Source organism: Sander lucioperca, chromosome 22 (genome assembly GCF_008315115.2).
Source record: "Sander lucioperca isolate FBNREF2018 chromosome 22, SLUC_FBN_1.2, whole genome shotgun sequence".
Lineage (NCBI taxonomy): Eukaryota > Metazoa > Chordata > Actinopteri > Perciformes > Percidae > Sander > Sander lucioperca.
The window spans coordinates 25,226,736-25,253,755 of NC_050194.1; the positions used below are offsets into that span (position 1 = coordinate 25,226,736).

Genomic DNA, 27,020 nt, shown 5'->3' on the forward strand with positions numbered 1-27,020 from the left:
GTGGCACTATCTTTGTGGGGACCCGTCATTGACATAATGTATTCCCTAGCCCCTTACCCTAACCTTAACCATCCCAACTAAATGCCTAACCTTAACCCTTACCCTCACCCTAACCATAACCTAATTCTAACCCTAATCCTAAAACCAAGTCTTAACCCTCAAACAGACCTTTAAACTTGTGGGGTCCAGCATTTTGGCCCCACAAAGCTGTCGGGACCCCACAAGTATACTGGACTCCTGGTTTTTGGACCCCATGAATATAGTTAAACAAGAACACACTTATACATATACACACACACACACACACACACACACACACACACACACACACACACACACACACACACACACACACACACACACACACACAGCTTGCTCACTATAGCTGTCTGTGTGTGTGTGTGTGTGTGTGTGTGTGTGTGTGTGTGTGTGTGTGTCCGCGCGCGCGTGCGCGTGGCGCTGCCTGTATGCGTGCGCAAGAGAGAGTTTGAGAGACAGAGAGACAGAGGAGAGAAAGGCAGAGAGAGAGAGAGAGAGAGAGAGAGAGAGAGAGAGAGAGAGAGAGAGAGAGAGAGAGAGACCCCAGCAGTCCGATCGTTGGAAAGCGCTCCCGTAAACTTTTTATTTTCCATTTGATTTGTCGTGAACTGGTTTGTAAACCAGTCGGATGAGGTTTTCTATGAGATTTTCCGAGACCAGACACTTTTTGTGTGTTGTATCTCTCTCTCTCTCTCCCTTTTTTCTTCTTTTTGGTGATTTGGCGCCGTTTGGAGCAGGTGGAGAAGCGTTTCAGAGATCAACAACCAGCTGAGAGGTGAAGTCTGCTGACAACATACAGGTAGGCTAGTTAACTCTTCAGACTCATTAGTGTGTTAATATTCTTAAAATCAGGCGAATTATCTGCTTCTGGTTTTAAGACTTGAGTATGTTTGTCTGTATGTAGAGATAGGCCTATATTCACATAAGCTTAAATCAACATTTTCAATATGATCGCGTTGATGCGTTTTATTAAAAATACAGGCTACTTTAAGTGCGCAATAACTACACTTTGTGCTATTTCTGTCCATTTTAAAGGAGCAGAGGAAGTGTCCGATAACACAGGATCTTATTATATCATGTTTACATGCAGGTTAAAGTGTGTAATGGTCATTTATGCCTCTGAAAACATCGTGAAGTGTGTGTGTGTGTGTGTGTGTGTGTGTGTGTGTGTGTGTGTGTGTGTGTGTGTGTGTGTGTGTGTGTGAATCTGCGTTTAATGGTTCAAATGCATAAATGATTATGATAAATTGATGCGAGAACAGATCTGCTGCTTAAATGAGCTAAAGTGTACATAGCTGTAGTGAGGAGGAATACAGCATAGATGTGTCATAACTGCACTTTTTTGAGGGAAAAAAGTAAAATCTTTGTGTGCACATTATCATCAATCATCCCCAGCTGCAGCTGTGTGTTTTGTATGAAAGCCACAGAAACGGAGCAAAACTGATGAATATGAAAATATTATAGATGAGATTGATTTGTTCATCCAGGGCCGGATACAGCTTCTAGAGAATTGGTTTCCAAACTTTTTCACATCAAGCACAAACCAACTGACACAAATTCGACCTTGGACCCCCATTTGATAAGGATCTGATAGGATTTTTGCTTTTAGATGTTTGTTTTTTTACAGAAAGTGTGACCTAAAATAGTCACACATTCTGTCATTGTGTTGCTTATGGATGGAATTATAGATCCCGGCCCCCACTTTGAAAACCACGGTTCTAGGGAACCCCTGGGACAAAAATGAGCTGTGTGACATATTATTATATTATATTATTCTTCTAAACCCTGTGAGTTGTTTGGTTTCATTTTGCGTTTAAGTACAGGATGCCGGCCCCTCAACAAGTTACAAAACATAATTCCAGTTTACATTATATTGTGTTTCAGTTGTTCACATTATCAGTGGTGGAATGTCAGTAATAAGTACATTTACGCAAGTGCTGTGCTTAAGTACAAATTTGAAGTACTTGTACTTTTCTTTTCATGCCACTTTCTACTTCTACTCCACTAACTTTAAGAAAGAAATATTGTACTTTTTACTCCACTATTTTAATCTGACAGCTTTAGTTACTAGTTCATTTAAAAGTTAAGCTTTTTATTATTAGTTATTATTATAAATTAAACTACCCATATATAAGCCTACAAGTCCAGCTGAAGTGATTAGACCGATCAAACACTTAGTTGTTTGACAGAACTGTTTGGATCGTTTCCAGTTTCTAAAAATGGGAGTATTTTTACTTTTAATACTTTAAGTAAATTTTCCTGATGATGCTTACATCATTTACTTAAGTAAGATTTTCAATGCAGGACTTTTACTTGTAACGGAGTATTTGTACAGTGTGGTATTAGTACTTTTACTTTTACTTTGATGACTGCACATTACTAAATGGGAGTCTGAGGTCTCCAAACATTGTGTTGATTTCTGTGTGATTGGATTAACAGTAAGACATCTAACAATCTGCCCACAAAGGTTCATTCAGTAGCTGTTGATGAGCTTTCAATCACATCTTGATCTTTTCCCTTTATGCGATAGTGACAGTGGATAGACAGGAAAGGGGGGAGAGAAAGAGAGGGGGTGACACGCAGCAAAGAGCCGCAGGCCGGATTCGAACCCGGGCCGCTGCAAAGGACTCAGCCTACATGGGGCCGCACACTCTACGGGGTGAGCTGGAGGCTGCCCCACACATTTTGATCTTTATCAGAGGTTGGAGTTTACCCAGTATTAATGGGACTGTAGATTGTCAATCACGTCGGCTCAAAGGTTTTGACCAGCCATATTTCAGAAGACATGATAATTAGCAGGGGTGTGAATCTTCACTGGTCTCACGATTCGATACGACTACGGTTATCCTGTCAACGGTTCAAATTGTTTCGATGTCACGATGCATCACAATGCGCCACCCCCTCAATATTGTTATACATTACCACACATGGTTTTCATCAACAAATTCAAGCAATCAGATATTTATATGTATATGTCGACTTGTACGACCATACATGTATACATGTCCAATAAATGCTCCTAAAACCAGAATAATATTGGCCTATTACACATGTCTTAATCGGAAAATGCTACATTTGGAATAAGGCCTAATTCGGAATATCCAAAATGTAAATTTGGAATATTGTTAAATTATGAATATTAGTGGAACATTAGTGTGTATGTAAAGTTAGTCATTGTTATTTGATTCATTTTATTTGGATTTTGATTAAGTATTCTAGGAATCAAAGGTTTCACTTTCCATATGAAGGCTTTATCTCTGCATTTTTTGTATAAACACAAAACAAAGAAAGGTCTCAGTTTGATGAGTCAGGCAAAGTCTTCCCAGCTGGGAGTCTTTAGTCTTATTTTCATCTACTTTAGCTTAACATGAACCTGTTGAGATATTTGGAAAGCCAAACCGCTGCCTTGATTGTTCATTTTTTTGTTTCATACTGGAATGAAAGTCTGCCTTGTGGTCCTACCTTGAGCATTCAGGAATTGCAAACATGCCATCAAACGGTTAGTCCTTGAGCTTTTGATGATAACAAAGGGTGAACTGACTAAAGAGTGGGACCTGTGTTAATACAGAGTCTCCCGCAGGTCTCTGTTTCTCTGTTTGACAGGCCTGGAATCTAAAAAAGAACACTGGAGCAGCTTCAATACTGTGCGTGTGATTAGAGGTCGCACCCATATAATTAGTTTATTATGAGGGACTGATGGCAGCACTCCCAAAGCCACACAACAAAGGGACCAACCAAATCTGGGTTCGTGGAGAATCAGAAAAGGTTGATTTCGTTGATCCAGAAAGATCCTTGTCGTGATTGAGTCACAGAAGTTCGAAAGAGTGGAAGTCCGCACACACACTTTTATCGATTTGGCTCATAGACTGTCCTCGGTTCAGAGTAATTCAATCTGACGGGGACAAAAAGAGCCAGACACAGCAAATAGAGACAAAACAGGAACTGTACAGATAATGACAAAGTTCCACTCTGATTTATGCTCAATAAAATCATAAAAGTACCAGTAATGTGCCACTTTTTCATTTGATATGTGCATCATTTAAACTACAGTTCAACCCGCAGCACTTTAGGTTTAATGCACTTTAGGTTTAATGCACTTTAGGTTTAATGCACTTTCACCTCTTTGACTCAGATGTTATCGTATATGTACAGAAACAATATTTGTCGACGGACTCGATTAATGATTAACATCAAAGTTGGGGGAAAAGTCAAGAATGTGACGTTCCTCTGACATTTTTAGTGGCTAGTTGAGTAATTCCTTATGGCATAATTTTTGTGTAAACATCACAACAAAGGTTTGAATCCCAGGTGTTGCTGTGTGTATACTGACTCATGTAAGTGTAATATTTGCTTAATTGGGTGTACGTTCTGTAGTCCAGCATTGGTGACGTCTTTGAGTCTTTGTTAAGATCCATCATCGGACGTTTCTCAGACTCTCCCTGTTTGTCTGTCTGAACAGGTGCTGTAAGGATCCCAGTAGCCATGGCTGCCAACGTTACTGGTTGCGGCCCTAACTTGAACTCCCTCTATTACAACCTTTGTGACCTGAATGCCGTGTGGGGCATCGTGCTGGAGGCCTTGGCGGCGGCTGGCATTGTCTTCTCCTTTGTGCTTTTCATCTCGCTGCTGGCCAACGTGCCCTTCACGCAAGACAAGAACCGCAAGAGATCGGTGGCCCTCAACACCTGGTTCCTGATTTGCACCGCCGGTCTCTTCTGCCTGACCTTCGCCTTCATCGTGGGAAGGGACTTCTCCACCTGCGCCTCGCGGAGGTTCCTCTTCGGGGTGCTGTTTGGCGGCTGCTTCGCCTGCCTCCTGATGCAGTGCGTGAGGCTGAACATCCTCGCCAGGCGGGACAATGGGCCCCGAGCCTGGGTCTTATGTCTAGGGGCACTGGGGCTATGGCTGGTGGAGGTAGTCATCAACACGGAGTGGCTGATCATCACAGTGGTGCGCCACCCACAGGGGCCACTCAACGCCACAGCCGGAACTAGCAGAGCCACGGCCACGCCTTGCAACATCGCCAACGAGGACTTCGTCATGGCGCTGATCTACGTGATGACCCTGATCCTCGCTGTAGTGGTGGCAAGTCTGACCGTCATGGCAGGCAAACACAATAAGTGGAAGAAGGACGGCGCCTTCATCCTTCTAACCAGCTTGTTCTCAGTGGGTATTTGGGTGGCGTGGATCGTCATGTACGTCTACGGGAATGGGAAGACAGGGGGCCCCACATGGGATGACCCCACCTTGGCCATCGCTTTGGTGGCGAACGCATGGGTGTTCCTGATCCTCTACACCATTCCTGACATTTGCAGTTTGACCAGCGACGATGAAAGCCAGCAAAGCCTCGGGCAAGATATGTACCCGAGCCGAGGAGTCGGCTACGAGACCATCCTGAAGGAGCAGAGCTCCCAGAACATGTTCATGGAAAATAAGGCTTTCTCTATGGATGAGACCAACCAAGGTACAGTCAGCATCACATGTTGTTTATTTCATCTTTATAGACCCAATTGCAATGTATGTTTACAATAACTTCCGTGTAGAAAACTGCATCCCATACATACAATTTAACAGCACTCATCAAACTGGGACAATGAATAACTGGATATACTCTCATGTCCTTCATCTAAATTACATGTTTGATGCTTTCATATGTCAACACTTTCACTAATGTTAGCTTGGAAAGCTAATTTACCTGTTGGGCCACAGACTAAAGAAAATGACACCACCCAAACTAGCAGTCAGTCGACACGACGGTGTGATGTCGCTGTTTGTAACTTTAGATTTGGTTTCTCAAAGACACTTTTTGGACCCACGGTTTGTCGGGGGAACGTCTGGTAACATTGTACACTCCATTATTTGTCCTTGCAATGGCTGTGCATTAGAATATCACAGAATATACAGAATGACCTTTTACAGATGCGTGATGATTGAAATTTCAAGACCACAAAAACATCCCAACAGACCGATTACCTTGCAAAATGTCCTGAAAAGGTTGTTTTGCATCTACATGCTGACCCCACAGAATGTGATATGCTGCTGTTCAAGTCTCGAGCTGATGCAGTAAAAACACAAAGCTCAGCACTTAAGTCTGTCGCGTCCCAGCACGCTGCTGATCATCAGGGCTACTTGTGGAGTCAGTGGATAATCATAGATGATGAAGTAGACTCTGAGTGTTTTTTCACCTGTCTGTCAGCTTGTGTCACTGTGGTGTAGATGTGGAAAGCAACTATTTATATTTGATTATTTCCATTCAGGGAGAACCCACAACATCTTTCTAACAGCTGGAGTTAGTTTATAGATTCATCTTTGGCATTCAACATGACATAAATATGGCTGTTATGCTGTGAAATCTTCAAAGGTTAATCGATTAATTGATTAGTTGTCCACTATTAAATTAATCGGCAACTATTTTGCCAATCGATTAATCGATTTGAGTCATTGTCTTATAGAAAAAAAAGAAAATCTTCTCTGATTCCAGCTTGTTAAATGTGAATATTTTCTAGTTTCTTCACTCATCTGTGACAGTAAACTGAATATCTTTGAGTTCTGGACAAAATAAGACATTTGAGGACGTCATGTTAGGACATTTTATAGACCAAACAACTAATCGATTAATCAATAAAATAAACAGAATTATCGACAATGAATAATCGTTAGTTGCAGCCCTAATTTTTAGGAACTCTGATAAACAGCCTTGCTGCCCAGTGACCAATTTACGTATAGACATTATCTAACATGTTTGACACCTTACTGAAACTAAAGATTCATGATCATACATCATACAAAACATAAAGTTTTCAATTCTTGATGAACCCTAAACGCTGTTCGCACAGCTGTTGTGTGAAAATGCTCAGATCTGAGTTTATGATACAGAATTTGACCTCAGCCTTAATCATTAACTCCCCAGTTAACTCCCTAGATAGTTAACTTCTTTCCTCATATTGTGAGGTATGACTAAAAAGTCAGTAATATTTGTCACCAGCACCAGGACAGAAAAAAGCCGACCAACCTTCTGGTCACATTGCTTTCCCCAGAGTTGCAGTCAGGTAATGAGTTCTCTGAATCACTCCTGTTAATGAGTGTCTAGGCTCCCTATCCCACATGTAAACACTGCCACTCCGACTCCCACCAGCAACATCACACCTCATGTTTGCATTGTTCCCACGGAAACTGAGGTGTGGCAACAGTTTCATCCGAAGGGAAAAATAGTTGACGCTTGGATCTGCAAAATGTGACAAAGTCATCTCTCACATCCATCGCTACTGGGTGTTTCTACAGGATACATCACTGAAATCACAAACGACAGATAAAGGACAGAGCAGCCTCAGGCTCTCATTTGGCTGATGAAGTGCTGCTTATCTTCAGTGATTGTAATATAAAGATTTAAGAGATTGTTGCCAGAGGAATGATAGCACTTAAAAGGCCCTAAAGATATCACTCAGAGGGCTTGTTTAGAATAATGGCATGCGTTGTGTTGTCTCTGTCTGTCCATTACAGGGTCCAAGCCGGTGTCTCCATACAGCGGCTACACCGGTCAGCTGCGGAGTTCAGTCTACCAGCCCACTGAGCTGGCAATCATCAGCAAAGGAGTGGGAAATGTGAGTATACACCCAAGTGTATTGGTTTACACAGACACACCTGAATGTGGCATGATAAGGCACATACTCAGCTGGTTCACATGCACTCATATATCCTGATGCAGGCAAATTATTATTGAAATGAAGAGCCTTTGACACTTTCCAGGAACTATTTTGACATATTCAAAACAAGTTAGACAGTAATGGTTAAAGGTGTTTTTTAACCTATTTTCCCACGCATTGGTGTCTAAGTGACTAATTTGAAAGGTAATCTTTGAAATTGGTCTAGTATTGAGCATGAACACTGTAACCGGCAGCCGCAAACCAGGCTTCAATGTCACCATATAGGGCAAATGTTCACCGTCAGTAAATGTTTTTGCCTCTGACAGGCTCCGATTATTATTCTAAGTGTCTGACAACATTATGAAAGGATCCCTACAGAGATAGACCTTTTTGTTAAAGAGTAAGATCCTATTTGTTTAACCACAAACAGCTCTGAAATCACCGTCGCCAAACCCACTGTACTCAATGTAAAAATAATCAGGACTTTTAGCGTATATGGAGCCAGTATATTTTCACATTTAAATGGGTGAATTAAACCAAACCAGAGTAGTGATTGTTGGAACAGTGGAAAGATGAACCAAGACGAGCTTTTTTTTGGGTTTCTGTTGACTTTGAATGAAGTGTGTTTTATGACGATAAAATTACTGTTTATTTAAATGGAGTCTGGTGAGTTTGGTGATTGTGAATTCGGAGCCATTATGTTATGTTACGTCATGTTATGTTACATCATGTTAAACAAAAAGGATCTTACTCTTTAACAAAAAGGTCTATCTCTGCAGGGATCCTTTCCATAATGTTGTCAGACACTTAGAATAATAATCTGAGTCTGTCAGCGGCAACAACAGAACTTTTAGTGGACGGAAATATATGGTGCACAGTTTCCCATTAACATCACATTGCAGCTACTGGACCGGACCACCTTCAAAGATTGTTGTTTCCATTAATCACTTATACACAAAGGACCCTATCTTGCACCCGGCGCAGCGCGGCGCAAAGCCCGACGCAAGTGTTTTTGCTATTTTAAGACCGTCCAGTGCCCACGTCATTTACAGTAAATAGCAAATGCACCTGCGCCCATCTTTGCGCCCATGGGTGTGCTGGTTTTACAGGGAGGTGTGTTCAGCTAAATTCTTGGCGTATTGCTATCTTGAGGCAGCGGGAAGTGATCACGCCACTGACCAACAAAAACCTGGTCTAAAGTCAATAGTGCAGCATTTTTATTGTTATTTTAACAGCGCATTAGTAAAATGTGCCTAGGCTTATGCACAGCGCACACACACTATGCTTGTTACACACACAGGGACCCACAGCAGCACACACATGCAGAAGATTAAAAATAAAAATATTACGGTGCAAATCCTCCATCATAATAGCAATGCTCCAAGGTCCAAACGCGCCTGGCTTTTAAAGGGAATGGGAGATGACACTCTGATTGGTTGATTGCATGTTACGCCCAAAACACCCCTCTGATTAATGAAGACACTAAGTACAACCCTTTAGAACCATGCGGCCGGCGCACAGACCCTTTTTTCCACCATCAAACTAGCAAAAGTGGATTTGGACACGCCCTAAACACACCTGCGCCAGGCGCTTGGATCGTGAAAATAGAGCCTTAAAACATGTTGAAAGGTTGAAAAAAACAAAGTTACCCTTTAAGCACAATATGTGCAAGATGTTAGTCTTACTTGTTAAGCTAATTCTGGAGTCTGGATATGCTATGTACCTCATTTAATGAGGAGTTGATAAAATTTAAGGACAATATTTTACAAGAAGTGTATGAAAAGATGTACTTGCAAAATTGTGGTAAATTTATAGTTTTAATTGTCTTCATTTTAGGCGTAGTGCCATTTCCAAATTTCACTCAGAGAAAATGTTTTCTTGATGTCAGGTATGTCAGATATTAAGCCTTTAAAAATCCGGACCCATCTTTTAAATTTTAAATGAATCAGATTCACGGCAGCTAGTTTGTTGTCCCTTGTGTGGAAGAGGTGGTCACATATACCATCCCCTCCCTCATTTCTTGGATGTTTTTGTCATGGGCCCATGTTATGACTTCATGCAGCACCCTCCGGACGTATCCTATACCACAGCCATTCCCAGAGCCTCCACCCACTCTGCAGCCAACAGCGGGAGCAGCACGCTCTCAGCACACACCGAGAGCGGGAACACCGCACACACACAGACAAACGGAAATAGCGTAGGTTGTGTCCTGAACACCCCCCCAACGCCTCTTTGCTCCACACCTCTCCTTGTTTCTCCTTATCAACTCGCAAACTTGCTTTTCTGTTCCCCCGCCTCTGTGCCTAGCGACCCCTCAGCACCTGCCGTATCCATAGTAACTTCTTGTACAGGTTGACCATGAATCACTTCTTTGTCTGGGTTTTTCTTTTTTTCTTACGTTGTGGAGCTCACTCTCTTTCAAGGCCTCTTGTCTTTTACCTCGCTTGCTCATTGGACTTCTTTCTTTCATCTGTTTTCTTACTACAATGCAAGACTATGTTGGTGATAAGGGTCAACTTTGATTTGACATGATTTGTCTCTTTCCACTCTTATGATAGTCTAGTCTTTTCCATATTTATATATATATATATATATATATATATATTTTTTTTTTTTTTTTTAAAGGACTCCTTCAGTGAAAACCTACTGTGTCTTTCAAGTACGAAACCTCTAGGGCTTGAAGGTGGCTGTAGAATGTTTGTAGTTCTCTGATTCATGGAGGACGGCACTGGTAGTCAGTTTGGATTCACAGCCGTTATAATGTATGCCAATGGGACAAAGGTTCTTACAGAAGCTATTTAGACGTAGATTATTCCTCCGCTTTCAAGGTACGCTCTTAGTATAACATAAATGTATACATAGTAGGGCTGTCAAAATGAACGCGATAATAACGAGTTAATGCAAATTCCTTTTAACGCCAGTCATTTCTGTGACGCGCGATTAACGCACGCATGTTTTGTGATTTGGGCCTTGGGCAGCTTCGTAGTTTGGAAAATCAGCAGTAATTGAGTCTCAAATACCACTTGACCATTGAAAACTTATGATGATGAAGTAATAAAGAAGTATGTTTAAAAGTAATGTACTGTTAACTATGGACATTAATCGCAACTATATATTGTAAGCGATCCACAGCCCTATAAAATATAGCCTGTGTTCACCAAATGTGTTGGTAGCAGAGTTAGCTTTGTATTTCCCCCAAAATGCAAATACAGTGGCAACTGTGACACTGTAACTGAAAACAGCTAACCACACTAGGAACAAAGCCAAAATAATCAGTCAAGCATATAGCAAGTATACATATGGATATTTCTTTTTCCCCCCCCACCAAACTAGTGCTGTGTCTGAAATCCCCCATTCCCTTCATGATAAATACTAGTTTGATAACTCAATCTACTAGGTTTGCAAGCAAAAAAGTAGTAAAAAGTATGGTAGATAATATGGAAACTATTTTTTTTGTTAAATGAGGGGAGGTTTGAAAAAAAAAAAAAAAACATAACCCAACAAATTTTTTCAGAAAAATAAGTCAATACAGTGTACTAGGAAGCAGACTTGTTCCGGGTGACCTTTTTGAATCTACTGCACTGTGTCTGTTGTGAATTCAAGCCGCTGTCCTTCACGAGTGAGCGAGCCTTTCAGAGCCACCTTTCTAGTTGATACTGTAAACATGTTCTCAGTGGAGTTTCCATTTGAAATGCTGCTTAATCAACAACTCTACCGTCTCTCTTCCTCTGCAGGGGAACGGCCCGCATAGGACGGTCCAGTGGTGAAAACACCCGTCAGAATAACTCTGAGTTCATTTTCACCTGCTGACTGTATGTTTGCTGTTCTCCATCGTTCCCTAAGCTGGTTCTAAGAGGAATCCTTCAGCCCAGACCCAGCCCATGTGGAGGTGAACGCTGGGTCACCCTCCCACACTGATGGAAAACAGCTAAACCTTTCTATTGAATGTATTTTACCAATGTGACGCTGGGTATCAGATGGTGTAGGGCTTCATTTGGAAGTCAAAGCGAGAGGATTTGCTGAGAACAAAGACTTTTTGCTGTGACTGTGAGCTCTCTGCCGGAGCCAATCACACAGATGAAGAGTGACGGACGAGCTAACAGCGCAAATATAACATTCACGTGCACACACACACGTGTAAAAAATGCACCCCCTTTTTCCCTCTACACACACCATAAACAACCTTTTATAGCCTTTACTGCAGCAGCAGAAACACTGGAATAAAAACACACTATTAGAAGGATTGCATTCACTTCCACACAAAAGAAATATTATGCACAAGTGTAATTATAGGAGTCAATACATTTTTTTGTGCCTGGATTGTGAATAGTGTTTATATCCACCAAGTTAACACGTCAAATTGAGCTACTGGTGTTGAATTAATAAGTAAATATATGTTGTTAATGTGTCAATAGTTCTACACTGCATGGAAGCATTGTGTCAATATGTATATTTAATGGTATTTATAGCACCAGTGTGTGCTATTTAATTATTTTATCTCATTTCTACCAATCAAACAATCACGGGAACAGAGAGCTGAAATCACGCCTGTGATTAGCTTGTTTCTCTCTCTATTTTATTTCTATTTTATATCATTCTTCCTAAAAAAACATATTATGTGATGCTTTCATGTCCATATATTCCTAAATAAATATGTATCTACTGCTTTACTTGGCCGTACAATTTGAGAATCTTGTCATTTTAAGTTAAATCTTAAATAAGTCTGAGTCTTAAGCTGTGTTCGAAACTGTTCCCTGTCACGGAAATAGTGCACTATGTAGTGTGTTCGCCATTTTGTAGTGGTGTTCGAATTCTCCGTGGTTAATTTCATTCACTATATACTTACTTACTTACTGCCCATTATGCCTGTTGGCATGTAGGGCACCAACAAAGGATTCAGTGTAAATGTAACATGCAACATATATAATATACATTTTACTATTCTCCTGAGTGCTCGGCTTCTTTCACGGACGTTTTAGAAGTATTTTAATTTCGGTTTGTATACATGATGTTGGGCGCCGCGCACCTCTGTCACACAAATAACCGGCGCATCTCCTGAGGCAAAGTCACGCAACGATGTGTTTTCAGTGAGTGTCCGAAATCTCGTTTGGTAGTTCCCTATATAGTTCACTATTTAATAAAACACTATATAGGGAATACTGAGTGAGTGAATAAGGGAACGGGGTTGAGGGTTTCAAACACAGCTTTAGCTACAGAAGCTCCATCAAAGCCTCATGGGAGTTGTAGTTGTTTATTCTTGGCTGGACTCAAAGCTTACTACCATCATGCATTGAGCAGACAGAAAACTAAAATTTAATTTAATGGATTTGTCATGTTTCATCATTTATTCTTACAAATCTCAGATCTTTGGCTTCTCTGAGCCAGAGCTTGTTTCCTGAGCCAACAGTCCAAACCAGATATATGGGGTACCTTCTGGATGTCTGTTGGAGGAAAGGAACCTGAATATGTCTGCATCTTACTACCATCTTCATTAATGATCAATCTGTCATTTTTCATCAATTAGTCTCAAATATCTCAGAGCATTGTCTTCTCTGAGCCAGAGCTTGTTTCGTCTAAACAGTCTAAACCAAAGATATGCAATTCATAAAGAAAGAAAACAGGTTGCAGGTCGTTGTCATTAACCTTTCGCACATATAGCTACGAAAAGTAATGCACTGTAATTTGCACGTATTTATTAACTGTATGTACTGTCACTGTAATTTCGTAGGATATATGAATTGTTGTGCATAAGTCTTCGTACAATATCATGCAAACCCGTTCATGAGAATGTGGAGACAGGAAACAACAGACATAATGTTGTTTATTTATGGACAGAAAACATTATTGTCATGTTTCAACTTTTAGAAAGACAAATGAAAGAAAAGCTTGAAGAGATAATAGATTGTCTGGGAATGATCTCACAAACAGGACGAGACTCCAGCTGTTTATACATTTTTATTTTAATGTATTCACATGTTTTGACCACAGCCTTTATGTGATTTGTCTTTAATATACAGCAAATAAATATTCACTTGTGATGTTATGAATAGTGTGTTTTTTAATTAAAATTGTATGTTCACCTGAGGGTGATGAGGGCAGGACGGTGTGACAGGAAGCATGTTGTCTGGATGATACTGGCTAGCATTTGATGGGGACCTCAAAGGAGGCCTTGACTCAGGACTAAACACGCCCGAAAGATCTGCATTTATGACACGGGCAAACCCAGATGAAAAAAACTGCAGACAAAAACCAGCGAAGACTGCTGATGCCAGTGTTGTAGTACTCGTGATCGGTCTTGGTCTTAAAGTGCTCATATTATGCTTTTTGGCTTTTTCCCTTTCCTTTATTGTGTTATATATCTTTTTTGTGCACGTTATAGGTTTACAAAGTGAAAAAGCCCAAAGTCCACCCCAAAGGGACTTACCATCTCCAACAGAAAACACTGTTCACAAACTGCTCCAAACAGCTCTATTGTAGTCCAGCCTTTACTTCAGAGACAAACGTGGTCACTTTGGAACACACGTTATAATGCTCACCTAGCTGCTAGCATGGCACTCCCTCATACTCTGCTTCTGACTGGCTAGTAGTCCTTACCTAGGTACTGTCAGGACACGCCCTCATACTCTGCTTCTGACTGGCTAGTAGTCCTTACCTAGCTACTGTCAGGGCACGCCCTCATACTCTGCTTCTGACTGGCTAGTAGTCCTTACCTAGGTACTGTCAGGGCACGCCCTCATACTCTGCTTCTGACTGGCTAGTAGTCCTTACCTAGGTGCTGTCAGGGCACGCCCTCATACTCTGCTTCTGACTGGCTAGTAGTCCTTACCTAGATACTGAGCATGTGCGACTCCCAACAAAGATGGAACAGCAGTGAGATGTCTCACTCTTTAGCTAAAACAGAGAGCCCACATGCTTTGCCTTTGTTTGTTTCCATGACTCAATCACGAGGAAGGCAAAATGTTGCCACACCGGTAACTACAGGTAAGCGGGAGGATTTTCCAGTTCTGTTGCTTCTGGTTTCTGGAAAAGTGCAGCAGCAGGCTACCGGTAAGCTAACGTTACCCTGTGTCTTTAGCTGCATGCTACCAGGCGGTAAGCTACGCTGTGTCTGTTTTTGTTTTTCTTTGGACGTGCGCAAGTAGGCGAGGGTGGAGAGAGAAAAATACCAGGGGAATGACGATCCTGCTTCTGATTTTAATAGTTGAAATCAAAAGCTTATTTTGATCAATTTTCGATTTAAAATGGAAATCGTGACACCCCTACCAGTACACCATTTGTCCTTGTCCTTATCCTGTCAGCCAGCCAGTTGTTACCATATTATTTATTCCACTTACATCATGACTGCTGTTTGGATACAAGTTGGAAGTCCAGTGTTCGTGAGAGGAATAACAGCAGGCACACAAATTCAATCAGGCTCATCAACTCGTGCAAACATGTATCGATCCAAGCCCACTGACATCAGAGGGTTGGATTCATCAAGGTCATCAGAGGGGATGGAAATAATTGATCATGGTTTCAGTTATCTGGTTCCTATGGCCAAACTCTCTTCAGAATCTCTTAGAGAGGAAGGCGCTGCAATGGAGTTTTTTAAATTGCTGAACACCATGCCAGCCACCAACACCGTAATGGGATTAACGCAGTGGAACAAACTTTAGTTCTCTGTAAAAAATGTATCCTGTCTGTGCGATTAGTACAGAGTTGAACCCAGAAGGTGGTTAGCTATATATTTGGCATAAAGACTGAAAGCAGGGGGGGACAGCTATCCTGGTTCCCTTTTGATAGAGCAACAGAGTGTTAAGCCCGCTGCCCCTAGGTAGCTTCTCTGTTCTCTCCTCTCTCCCTCTCTCTGTCTGTCCTAATTGCAGGAGTGGAGGCTGGTGTGCGGCAGTCAGGGTTCCAGCTACCTCTCATCTACCACGATCAACCTCTGCCTCACATACCCGGTCATTCCTTCACACTGCGTCAGATCATAGACGACTCTGTCACAGTTAGTCTCACTCCCTTTGCCTATCTGTTAAGTCTACTTGTATGTTTACCTGTCCTGATTCCTTTTCTTGTGCCTCCAGCTGCCATTGGAACCTGACTCCTGCTACCGCTCCACTTCTGCCATACACCGAACCGGAACCACCACCACTGGACCCTGCCGCTAGCCGGCCTACTGTCTCTCTCTAACGGACCCACTCCTTCCCGGAATTCACCTGACCTGTTCTCCACCCTGGAAACCTGGACTTGCCTTCCCCCCGGACTTGACACTTGAGTACTTTGAATAAAACCTGTTAAATTCACACCCTTGGCTCTGTCTGTCTGCATTTGGGTTCTGCTTATCATTCAAACCTAACAGAGAGATCCATGGGTGGACGTGCAAGATATTGTGTATAACGAGAAGACAAAAGTAACAAGGAGAATTACAATATTAGGTAAATAAAAAGTCAAGTATGACGTACATAAAGTATAATATTAAACAAACACAAGTGTTTCGGGCAGAGTGTAAATGTGGATCAGAGAGAATGTTGAGTAACTTCCAGGAGCCACCAAAAGCTGTGACCACTTCACCTCCTCTGTGTCCCAGAAACCTGGAAAGAGCACAGAGTACACAAGCACGCATGCACGCACGCACGCACGCACGCACGCACGCACGCACGCACGCACGCAAGCAAATATGCACGCACGCATGCAAGCAAATATGCACCCACGCACGCACACACACAGGTAGAAGAATCAAAAGAAAGAAGAAGAAACAAATCTCTTGATAGATAAATAAAAAAGACAGACAGAAATAAATAGGGGTAACGGAAAAAAACAACCTTTTGCTGAGTCAGATAACATCCTATTTGAAGTAATAACATCCTTATTTGGAATCATCATTTTCTGAAAATCAGAGGCGGTGCCTAATTGTGGGAAATATTTTCACATGTTTTTAACCCCACCTTTATCACCAAAGAAGGGATATTATTCATGTGCAGTGATACATAAATTGTAGATTAACACTGAATGAGTATTTGTGTGTTTATTGTTATTATATGTGTATCGTTAGTCTTTTGAGAACCAAATCTATGGAGGGTTGATGGTATGTAATACTTATGTATTAATATACAGTATTTGGTACCCTTAAAATGGCATGTGGCCCCAGTCTGGCCCCTCCATTTGAAATGGTCTAGAACCGCCACTGCGTAAAATGTAACATTATATGATTGAATGACCTAAGGAGTAATTTATTTAATGGTCTGGTCTGAGGTCTAAGGGCATTTTCTTGATTTTTACACATCTTCTTAAATTCTTCTTTTAAGGTATTTCCATATAACCTGATCATTAACCTATCAAAATGTTTACAACAAACTCAGCTTTCCAAACAGTGCTCTAGGACACATTTGTCCTAGAGCAATGAGTAAAGACATAATTTGTCCCTGAAGCTGAAAAGTTGAAGTTTGCTTTTTGAAATTCCTCAAATCTCGTAAAGGTGAAAACATGTTAAAAACATTGTTGTGGTGCCTGAAATTAGTTTACAAATGTCTAAGGTTCACAAAAGTAGTGTGATATATGAATAAAATAGTAAATACATGTATTATAAATGTCTAAAATTACATTTTGTAACATCGCTTTTTGAGTAGGAGTGTTGTCCAAAACATTGTTGGATGCTCCGGCGCGTCCTTCGACCCGTTGAATCACAATTACCAACATTATGAAATCTTGTAAGACTTTATGTAATCTTTTGACATGGATCCCTCTGATCATACGAACACACACACACACACACATACACACATCTGGACTCCCCCTCCCCCATGCTCACATTTGATGTGTCTGTATTGAATTGGCTCGGGCTGCTGGCTGCCGTGGTAACACTCTGCTGCTGTCAAGAGGTCAGCCTGTGATTTATAAGCGATCCGACTGCTGTGGCCTGATAACCTCCAAGTCTCCTGAAGGAGGTGACGCAAGGCCACATCCCCAGGTCTATTTCAGGCTCAGCAGGCCCTGCATGTTGTTTCTTTTATCAGAGATTCTCACTTTTACTTGATGGATGAAGCAAAACTGCAATACTGCTGCAGGCCAGATAAGACATTTGAGAAGATAAATGGAATATTCAACAATATGCTTGGTCTTTTTCACCTTTTGTGTCCAGCGGAAGGATCTCACTACTTCTGTGATAATGTCGAGTTACAAAAGCTCTGACCTCAGTTTATTATACAGAGGGCGACAGTAGCAGGACTGATATGCTATGTGAGGTTTGCAGGGTGAAAAGAGGGTATGCTGCTCTTTACTTAAGGCCTGGTTTACATTACCCTTATACAACTAACGTGAAACCAAATGCTCCTCACTGTTTGATGGAGCCATATGAAATGCTGTGTGCGATTCATGGTGGATGGCATGATTCCTGTCACCTAGTGTTTTAGTGAACTGAAAGTTGTAACGTTTGAGGAAGATGAGGAGATAACAGAAAGAAAGAAACATGGAGTGAGGATGATGTGATGGATTTCTTACAGGACCAATGCTGGTTGTCCTCCATCACCCTGCAGCCATATCGGATCTCTCTCTATGTGCTCACCCACACACACACACACACACACACACACACACACACACAAACGCACACACTTCACATCTGAAACAGAATACATATTTATATATTTAAGAAAGTCTGCAGACTTGCCAGCAGACTGCAAATAACTGGCTTCCTTTGAACATGTCTTCATACATGAGAGTCCTTGTAGTAAAAGGCTGTAGAGAAAGCTGTAAAAGAACATCTGATATCAAATATGTGAAAACATTTTTTTACACTAAGGAAGTGTTTCCAACCTTCATCTGTGTGCATTTATGTACCATTAACAGGGTCACATGGAATCTAACGCAGACGTTCCGTAGATGTTCCGCAGACATCCATTTTTAAACAAATTTAAAATAAAACTCAGAATGTTAACACACCTCCACCCAAACAAAGAAAAGTCATATCTTTCATTCTGGATCACCTCTGAAAACTGTAAAAAAGATTCTGGTTGGCTCTGCCCATTAATTCATGTTACTAGCTTAGCTTCTTCCCCAGAGTCCTTGTGCTTTCTAGCTTTGAAGATTTCCTTGGATTGTGGTGGCACCTGGATTGTGGTTGCAGCCGCTGCTGATGTGGTCTTGCTCAACCCCTCAACTGCTACTACTATTATTATTATTTTGTATCTTTACTGTTACTGTAATTGCCACTGTTCATCATGCCATTCCATTATACTGTATTTATTGTAATTAGGTATTATACTTTTAACATTATTTCTCTTTCCCTCTCCCCAACCGGTCGAAGCAGAAGACCGCCCACCAAGAACCAGGTTACGTCCAAGTGCCGCTGTCACACCAAATGCTTGCTCTTGGCGGGAATTGTTGGATCTCTGTAAATGATATATCTGTGAAGTGTCCTGAGATAACTTCTGTTATGATTTGACACTATAAACCAAATTGAATTGAACTGCATTTGTCCGTTCATAATAAAAAATATGTGATAGAACAGGACCTGGCCTGGCCGAGGTTTCTTCCTAAAAGGGAGTTTTTCCTCGCCACTGTCGCACTAAATGCTTCCTCTTGGGGGAACTACTAGAATTGTTGGGACTTTATAAATTATAGAGTGTGGTCTAGACTTACTCTATCTGTAAAGTGTCTCGAGATAACTCTTGTTATGATTTGATACTATAAATAAAATTGAATTGAATTGAATTGAATTGACCATACAGACCACATTAAGACCTGTGACATCTTTTGAGCCTATAAGCCTCAGCAGGTTGTTTGATATTTGCTGTGGGAGGATGAGGCTGTGTGTCCAGGGGAATATGGAAGGTAACACAGCTTCCTGGAGCCGCAGTGTCAGGAGTGTGAGGGACGTCCCACTGCGAGCTAATTGGTGCTAGAAGCCAGCGCCTGCATCCTGCTGATAGTGCTTGTATCTGAGACACCGAGCGGCGTGTCCAATTAGTTAGTGACACACACACACACACACACAAACACACACAAACACACACACACACACACACACACACACACACACACACATACACAAACACACACACCAGTGCAGTCTAGCTGGGGAATAAACTGCTGTGAACTTTCTAAACAAAGTGACAGGAGAAGAAGTTGCTATGGAGCCTTTTATATCTTTAAATGGCACTTTTAAATGGTGTTTTCTCAACACATAGGATATAATGTACAGTCAGAGAGGCTGTCTACACAGTGTTATAAGATAGTGTCATCTGGTGAGACAAAACACTGTCAAACTCTCTCACATCCTGCCCAGTGATTTTTATAACGTGTGTACAGTTTGCACAGCGGTGGAAGAAGTTGTCACATCTTTTGCTTACCTACACATTGCAGGACGGAACTGTAAAATATTCCAATGCCAGTCCTACATTCACAATTTGCAAATTACTGATTTAATTTATAACAATGCATCATAGTTTATAAGATAATTATGTTTTATAAATCTTAACCTGCAAAGTAACAAGAAACTTTGTCCAATTTATGTAGTTAAGTAAAGATATAAAATCCCCTATTTTTCATGATTTTTGATATTAGTAATTACAATGATGCACAAAGCTTGCTAAAAATGAATTTAAATATCTTGATGTTATAGAAATTAAAAAAACAACATGTATAATAAGTTATTGTAATGTTACGGTAAGGACGTTTTGTAGGAATAAATGATAAAAAAAACCTTAATAGTATTCCAGATTTTCCAGATTGAAATGGAAATTACAATTCATAAAGGTTGATTTTTTTAATTTGGGAGAGTCAAAAGTGACCGTAGTTGCAGAACCACCCATAAAGTAAGTTAAAGCTGCATTCATAGATTTGTTTGGCCACTTGTTGTTTGTTACTGTATGGTGAACACATTAGCAAACAGTTACCTATTTACACAACCAGCAGACATTAACATTCAGAGTCATGTTTCTGTAAATGTTTAGCTATAAGCTCTGTTTTGGTCTCCACCAACTCCTCAGGGAAATATCAGTTTCTGTAGCTGATAAATGCTACGCTATGTACACTAGCTAGTTGCTAACTGTGTTTAGTGCTGAGCAGGTGGCCAACATTGTATTTCTCAGGGCTTTTTTATGATTAACAGCTGCCTGCAGCTGGAATGAGGTTGGTGATAGCGGTGAGAATTAACACACTGCAGAGCTGGGTGATAATTCTCTGTAGGTTTCTTACTTAAAGGTCACATATTGTGCTCATTTTCAGGTTCATACTTGTATTTTGGGTTTCTACAGAACACGTTTACATGCTTTAGTGTTCAAAAAACACATCGTTTTGAATATACCTGTATTTACAATCTGTCTGAAACACTCCGTTTTAGCGCCTGTCTTTTTAAGCCCCCCTCCAGAAAAAAACCTGTTCTGATAGTTAACATTTTCGGGTCTTCTGCATCTGTGCTCTCGGAGTCTCTGCAACGCCATTGCAGCCAGGGAATGTAATGCCACTGTAGCGGCACTTTCTACCTACATATAATATAGTTGTGACATCACAACCATTCAGAAGTCCTAACGGCTCTTTTAAAGGCACAGTTTCTGAATACAGGCTATGCATTTCTCTGTGGATTGAGCATTTTGATACTTTCACAGTATTTATACAGCACCTCAACCTGCTTTATAATCAAAAAATACTTTTTACAACATGGGACCTTTAATATAAAAATATGGATTAGTGCAGCTTTAAAATGGATATACTCACATTACATACAACTACCTCAGAAGTTGTGTTGAAGTAGAGCACTGCTGTAAATGTACTTTATTATTTTCCATGACTACATTTTGCTTTGCCTTTTGTTTACCCCAGTGAGGCACTGACTGATAAACGCGCCCAGCATAGTTGGCAGCCAGACCTGAGCCCAGAGCTGTGGCACTTCACAGCCCGAGTCAAAGCACCTCTGTCTCTCCAAAATAACACCCTCCCCCCCATGTAAACCTCGCAGGCTTCACTCCCACGGCTCAACACACTGCAGCCATCGATAAGTTCCCATCAGAAGCCAAAATACACACTCACAGCCCTCGACGTTTCTGCTTCTCTTTGCCCATTTTTATGTTGCACATTTATGTTGAAGCCGAGCCTGTTGTTCATTAACAGCTACTCACTCAAAGGTTCGAGCAGTGTAGGTGTTTAGTGACTGAGGTGTTAATAATCAGGGCCACTGAATGGTCAGTGCATCTTTACTCACGTGACAGAAAGTGCATTCAAGCCCCTTCATTTGCAGTTACTCAACCATCGCTGAGGTTCCTGTGACCTCGCCCGCAAACTAAAGAATGATTTACCAGCCGCTTGACCTGAACTCTACTCGGGGTAAACACTGAGTGGATTAGAAGGCTAGAAGATGGGATAAAAGGGTAGACTGAGCCTTCATTTTCATATCCACGTTTTACGCCCCAGCCAAGGGGTGTCTGAGCGCAACATAAGAAAGCAAAAAGGGTTTAAGATGGACGACAACAAAGCAATGTATTTGTTTCAACTGGAAGAAAAGTGTTATTCACAGACAATGTAAAAGTATCTTACAATTCTATAGTTAACCAAATCTTACCTTCAGGGTAGTCTCGCATTGCCAGAGCTTCCTCCATAGCTCTGCGGAGGAGGGTCTGGCTAGTCCACACAGCTTTCCGGGATGGGAGAAAAACATGCTCTGGTTTATTGGTATTTCTTTAAACAATCACAATCGTCTTGGGCGGAGCTAAGCGCCAGACGGAGCCACAGTGCCTCTGCAAAATAGCCTCGGGAAGGAACTTGTTTTGGTGGAACGTGTGTACGTTCAAAAGTAGTTTTAGTCGTGCAACAGAAAACTCAGATTGGACAGATAGTCTAGCTAGCTGTCTGGATTTACCCTGCAGAGATCTGAGGAGCAGTTAACCATTAGTCCTCAGAAATCCACTGGAGGTTAGAATTCCAACACAAAGGAAAAGTAAGGTGACGGACATCCAGCCAAAAAGAGTGAAATCCGGCATATTTCCGGCCCCACAGGAGCAATCCCGGAAGTGGAACATTGTGGATATGGACTACCTTCAGGGTGAATCAAAGCCACAAATAATAAATAGAAGCAACCTATTCTCCTGCCAGGAGTCCTGTCTAAAGCCTAACCAAAAAGAGCCAAAACAAAAATACAGTAACCTAACTTCCTAAACTAAAGAAAAAAAACGTATGGGCAAACAGAAATGGTGAAGATGCGATGCAAATTACAGCAATGTCTATTTGCAAACCCCTTATTACAAGTTGGAGGGGTGTCTTGGTCCCCAGCTGGAAAACCACTGGATGCATTCCTTGAAAGCTCTAGTAGTTTTATCTGGAGCAGTTTCCTGCTCTTTTGTGCCTAATTAGACTCCTTCCTCTTTGTTTGCCTGGTAACTGGCACATCCACCGAGGGAAAAGGGTGTGTTGTATTATGGAGGTCATTAGAATTATCAGCTTCTAGACTGTGAGAATATAACCAGCACCAAATTTGATGCGCTATAATAGATTCATGTGGTATGAAAAGTAGGAAATCACAGTTTATTATGAATGTAATCTAATACTACTCTTCACTTTTCAATTTAGATTTTTGACACATATGGGTCTCTATTTCTTTGATATTGATCGCCAGGGCTTTAAAATAACTTTTTTCGATCACCAGCCAACATGGATAGTAGATTTTAGAAGTGCCGTTCCGTTCGTCTTCTCTGTTTCAGCGTAGCTCGTAATCGATACCTCACGCTAGGCACGTAGCCGATGGTTTTCATGGGAAATGTAGGATTAGTACATCAAGCAGTTTTGCCAGATAAAGATTTGGAAACAGAAAGGTTTCCAAGCCAAACACACACAAAACCACCCATCTTGGCGGAAAACAGACCAATCTGGAAATCTGTCGCATCATTTCTGCAGCCAGCCGATTCAAACAGACGCAGGGCCCTATTTTAATGATCTTGATTCATTAATCAGAGGTGTGTTTTGGGCGTAACATGCAATAAACCAATCAGAGTGTCATCTCTCATTCCCTTTAAAAGCCAGGTGTGTTTGGACCTTGGAGCATTGCTGTTATGATGGAGGATTTGCACCGTAATATTTTTATTTGTAATCTTTTGCATGTTTGTGTGCTACACAACATAATATATATATATATATATATATAATTTCTGTCTCAAATGTGAGGAAAATGAGCTAAATGTTGAAAATTCATCAGCTAAAAAATTGTAACCGAACTTTTACATTCGGCACCCCATAGGTGCATTTGCTATTTAAACGACGCGGGCGCTGGACGGTCTTAAAATAGCAAAGACACTTGCATCGGGCTTTCTGCCGCACTGCACCATGTGCAAGATAAGGTTATTCGCTAAAGTTATTCGCTTCATTCATCACCGGCCAAATTAACTAGTAACTTTACAATGTTACCCGCCAAAGTTAATTTTTACTCGCATTTGGCAGGTTGGCTGGTGTCAATTTAAAGCCCTGTTGATCACTATACATATACATTTACAGATGTCATCAGCAGTACCAGAAATTCACACCCACTGGAGAACACCAATGTGAAAACAAATATCTTTTGCTACCTATACGCCTTGAGTCCACACTACTATGACGGCCTCCGTTCCGAGCCCTTAAAACTGAGACATTTGGAAACACTTCTGCCCCCGTATTGGTTTAAAAACTCAGAGGTTGCTTCGTAGTCTGGATGGGCACAAGCGGAGACCTTTGGAAACAACAACTCTGACACCAGCGTTCACCTCCTGATTCCGTCTTATCAGTCGTGTCGTGTTGATTTGTCTGTAAAAGTGGCACAAAAAAAACGCCCAAAAAACGTCAGAAAAAGCAACAAACCGTTGAAAGAGCCAAAATTGATTGGGAACCTAAATTGATATGCGGGCTGGATTTGGCCTAAAAGCCTATCACTGCAGAAATGTAAATGAAATGAAAAAAAAAAAGAATATATACATTGATTTCTTGAGTTTCTAAGTAAACGCCATCCAGTCTCCTGTTTCAGCCTCCTGACACATACACAAACATGTTTCTGCCAATTCGTATAAGCCACCGTTTGAGGTGTGTCATTGACTTGTCATCTTTGGGCAGTTGCGTTGCTGCCGACCACTCGCGGACCACGGTGAATGAACAGTGTGGTCTTTGTTCGCTTGGGACAAAGCTGGTGCTGTGAGTCAGCCAGGAGGACTTTGAGGAAGGACACCTGAGCACCAAAAACAACCTCCCTGCTACCTTTTTAACACAGGCTGTCACATGTTGAGCTCATCCTTCTTGCAGATCCACAAATGTTGAAAAAAAAAAGATGCTTAGTTATCAGAGACAACATTGTTGCTGCATAAGTGAATCAGAAAAACCTTGTTCTCACTTTTTCCTTGTTTTCAAGGACTTGAGGGGAGCTGTTTGCCCAGACTGTTGACACAGCTGCAGCTCGAAAATACTTCTTCACATGCCCCTCAACTGTATCAGAGGTACATTATAGAAGTCCAGATAACCCAAACTCTGCACACATCTCTGCTGAACCTTCCAGGTTTGTGAATTCATGCCGTTCGCCTCTGATCTGAAGTCATAGACACGACCATTAGCACGTACTGCTTGTCTGTTGATCTTATGTTGATTTCATGCAGAATGCCTGCAGCCAGAGCAAAGCTGTGTTGTTTATGTCGGGGGGAGCTTTTTTTTAATATCAAGAATCCCTTAAAAAATGTCTGAATTATAAGAAATCACCAATAATTTTTTTTTTCATAAAACACAGGGCTTTTAAGGGGCGAGGGAGCAGTGTTCGTGTCCCGGGGAAAACACAAGACTTTCACCCAGGAAACACGTGGAATACTTAACCCTCATGTTGTCCTCGGGTCAAATTTGACCCGTTCTCAAAACTTCTATATCAGAAATATGGGTTTCTTTTTTACCAAATGACTCAAAAAATTAAGTACAATTGCAAGTACTCGATTACTACTTTCATTGAATTGTTTGTATTCAATTTATAGCATTTGAAAAAATTTAAATGGTTTCAAAACCTGACTAAACTTTGACATCCACACGTCTGTGATTCTCCACCAACATACGTTCCTCTAATATTGGTAAAAATCATTCATCATCGCAAAATTAGGTATAATCTCCTATAAATGAGATTTATTGACCATGAAGTTCAAAAATATGTGTAAAACTATTGGTAATAAGTTGGTGTTAGTGAAAAATATCATCGAAGACATGGAAAATAAGTGACAAAAACATTGAAAAAAGTGCAAAAAAAAAATGACAAAAACATTGAAAAAAGTGACAAAAACGTCAGAAAATGTGTCAAAAATATCCCAAAAAAAGTGTTAATTTTGACCCAGAAGGACAACAAGTGCATGGTCGACCAGAAGACAACACAAGGGTTAAAGGGGACCGGTGTTTTAACCCAAACCAAGATTTTCTTTCCAATCTTAACTGTCACCTTTTGTCGGCTGAATTTAACTGCTACGGCCGCTAAAACAACAGTAACCTTGTGGTGCTCTGTACGGTCACGGTCTGACCGGTCGTCAGGTGACTGGCTACTGCTCGCTGTTATTTCTTGGCATATCATTCAAATTGTCGTGCATAAGTTTTCGTACGATATCATACGAACCCGTTCATGAGAATGCGTTGAACTTGGCATTTAAACACAAGGTACAGCTGAGGCTAATGGGAATGCCGTTAGTTTTGCAGGTATTTGATCATAAACCAAGGTATTGGAGAAATAAAAATGTTGGCCTGATGATGGCGCTAGAGGGAAAATCTGTGGATCACCAGCATACTTACAGTTCATCCTGAGGGAACATCAATCTGTGTGCCAAATTTAATGGTGATCCATCTGGTAGTTGTTGAGACATTTCAGTCTGGACTAACCTGTTTATCAAGTCATGCATCGCTACATAACTGTATTCAGCATACTATGAAGCTATTAGCAAAATTGGCATCTTTATACATTCAGTCTTATCTTTGTGCAAACTTGCACGGAGTAAAATAAAGTTCATGTGTTAAACCTATCTTTACAAGGCCTCCAGGAAATCCCTTATAACCCATAGTCCTCAGGCTGCACTTTGGGAGCCACTGGGTCATGTGAAAAGTTTCGAAAGTATCAAACTGTATCAAAAATAGTCTCCCTCCCTTGAGCTCATTTTCTTTAAGTATTTGTCATGTGCCTGACTTAATCTATCTTTCCCTCAATGTGCAAGCGAAGGGCCCCTCAGGAAACGCCTGCCGGAGGTAAAGCCAGGCTGCAGGATTTCCAAGGGAAAAGGTGTTGAGAGAAACCTAATCCAGCTGTGGGGCCGAGGGTGGGGGGGGAATGTTTGCGAGGAAAGTCTAGTGGCAGTCTTGGAGAAAACGGACCCCTCAGCCTCCTCAGCGCTCACATAC

At 41.2% G+C, this 27,020-nt stretch overlaps 1 protein-coding gene across 4 annotated transcripts; it reads left to right on the forward strand.

The window, feature by feature from the left end:
* Positions 1 to 512: 512 nt before the first annotated feature.
* gprc5c (G protein-coupled receptor, class C, group 5, member C) lies at positions 513 to 13,729 on the forward strand. 4 transcript variants are annotated; one of them, XM_031315357.2, is made up of 5 exons: positions 513 to 838; positions 4,499 to 5,503; positions 7,540 to 7,640; positions 9,745 to 9,879; positions 11,417 to 13,729. In XM_031315357.2, exons 2-5 carry the CDS (start codon positions 4,522 to 4,524, stop codon positions 11,447 to 11,449), a joined length of 1,251 nt encoding a protein of 416 aa, XP_031171217.1. In that variant the 5' UTR covers positions 513 to 838; positions 4,499 to 4,521; the 3' UTR covers positions 11,450 to 13,729. The 4 variants fall into 4 exon arrangements, with proteins under 4 accessions (XP_031171217.1, XP_035853572.1, XP_035853573.1 ...); XM_035997679.1 differs by having other exon boundaries at positions 513 to 815; positions 4,407 to 5,503; XM_035997680.1 differs by having other exon boundaries at positions 513 to 814.
* The last annotated feature ends 13,291 nt before the right edge of the window (positions 13,730 to 27,020 follow it).

Bases quoted from the DNA above. Each gene is read 5' to 3' on its own strand.
- gprc5c (XM_031315357.2), top strand. From the start codon at position 4,522: ATGGCTGCCAACGTTACTGGTTGCGGCCCTAACTTGAACTCCCTCTAT. The intron at 5,504-7,539 runs GTACAGTCAGCA...TGTCCATTACAG, and splicing joins TATGGATGAGACCAACCAAG to GGTCCAAGCCGGTGTCTCCA. The intron at 9,880-11,416 runs GTAGGTTGTGTC...CTTCCTCTGCAG, and splicing joins CACAGACAAACGGAAATAGC to GGGAACGGCCCGCATAGGAC.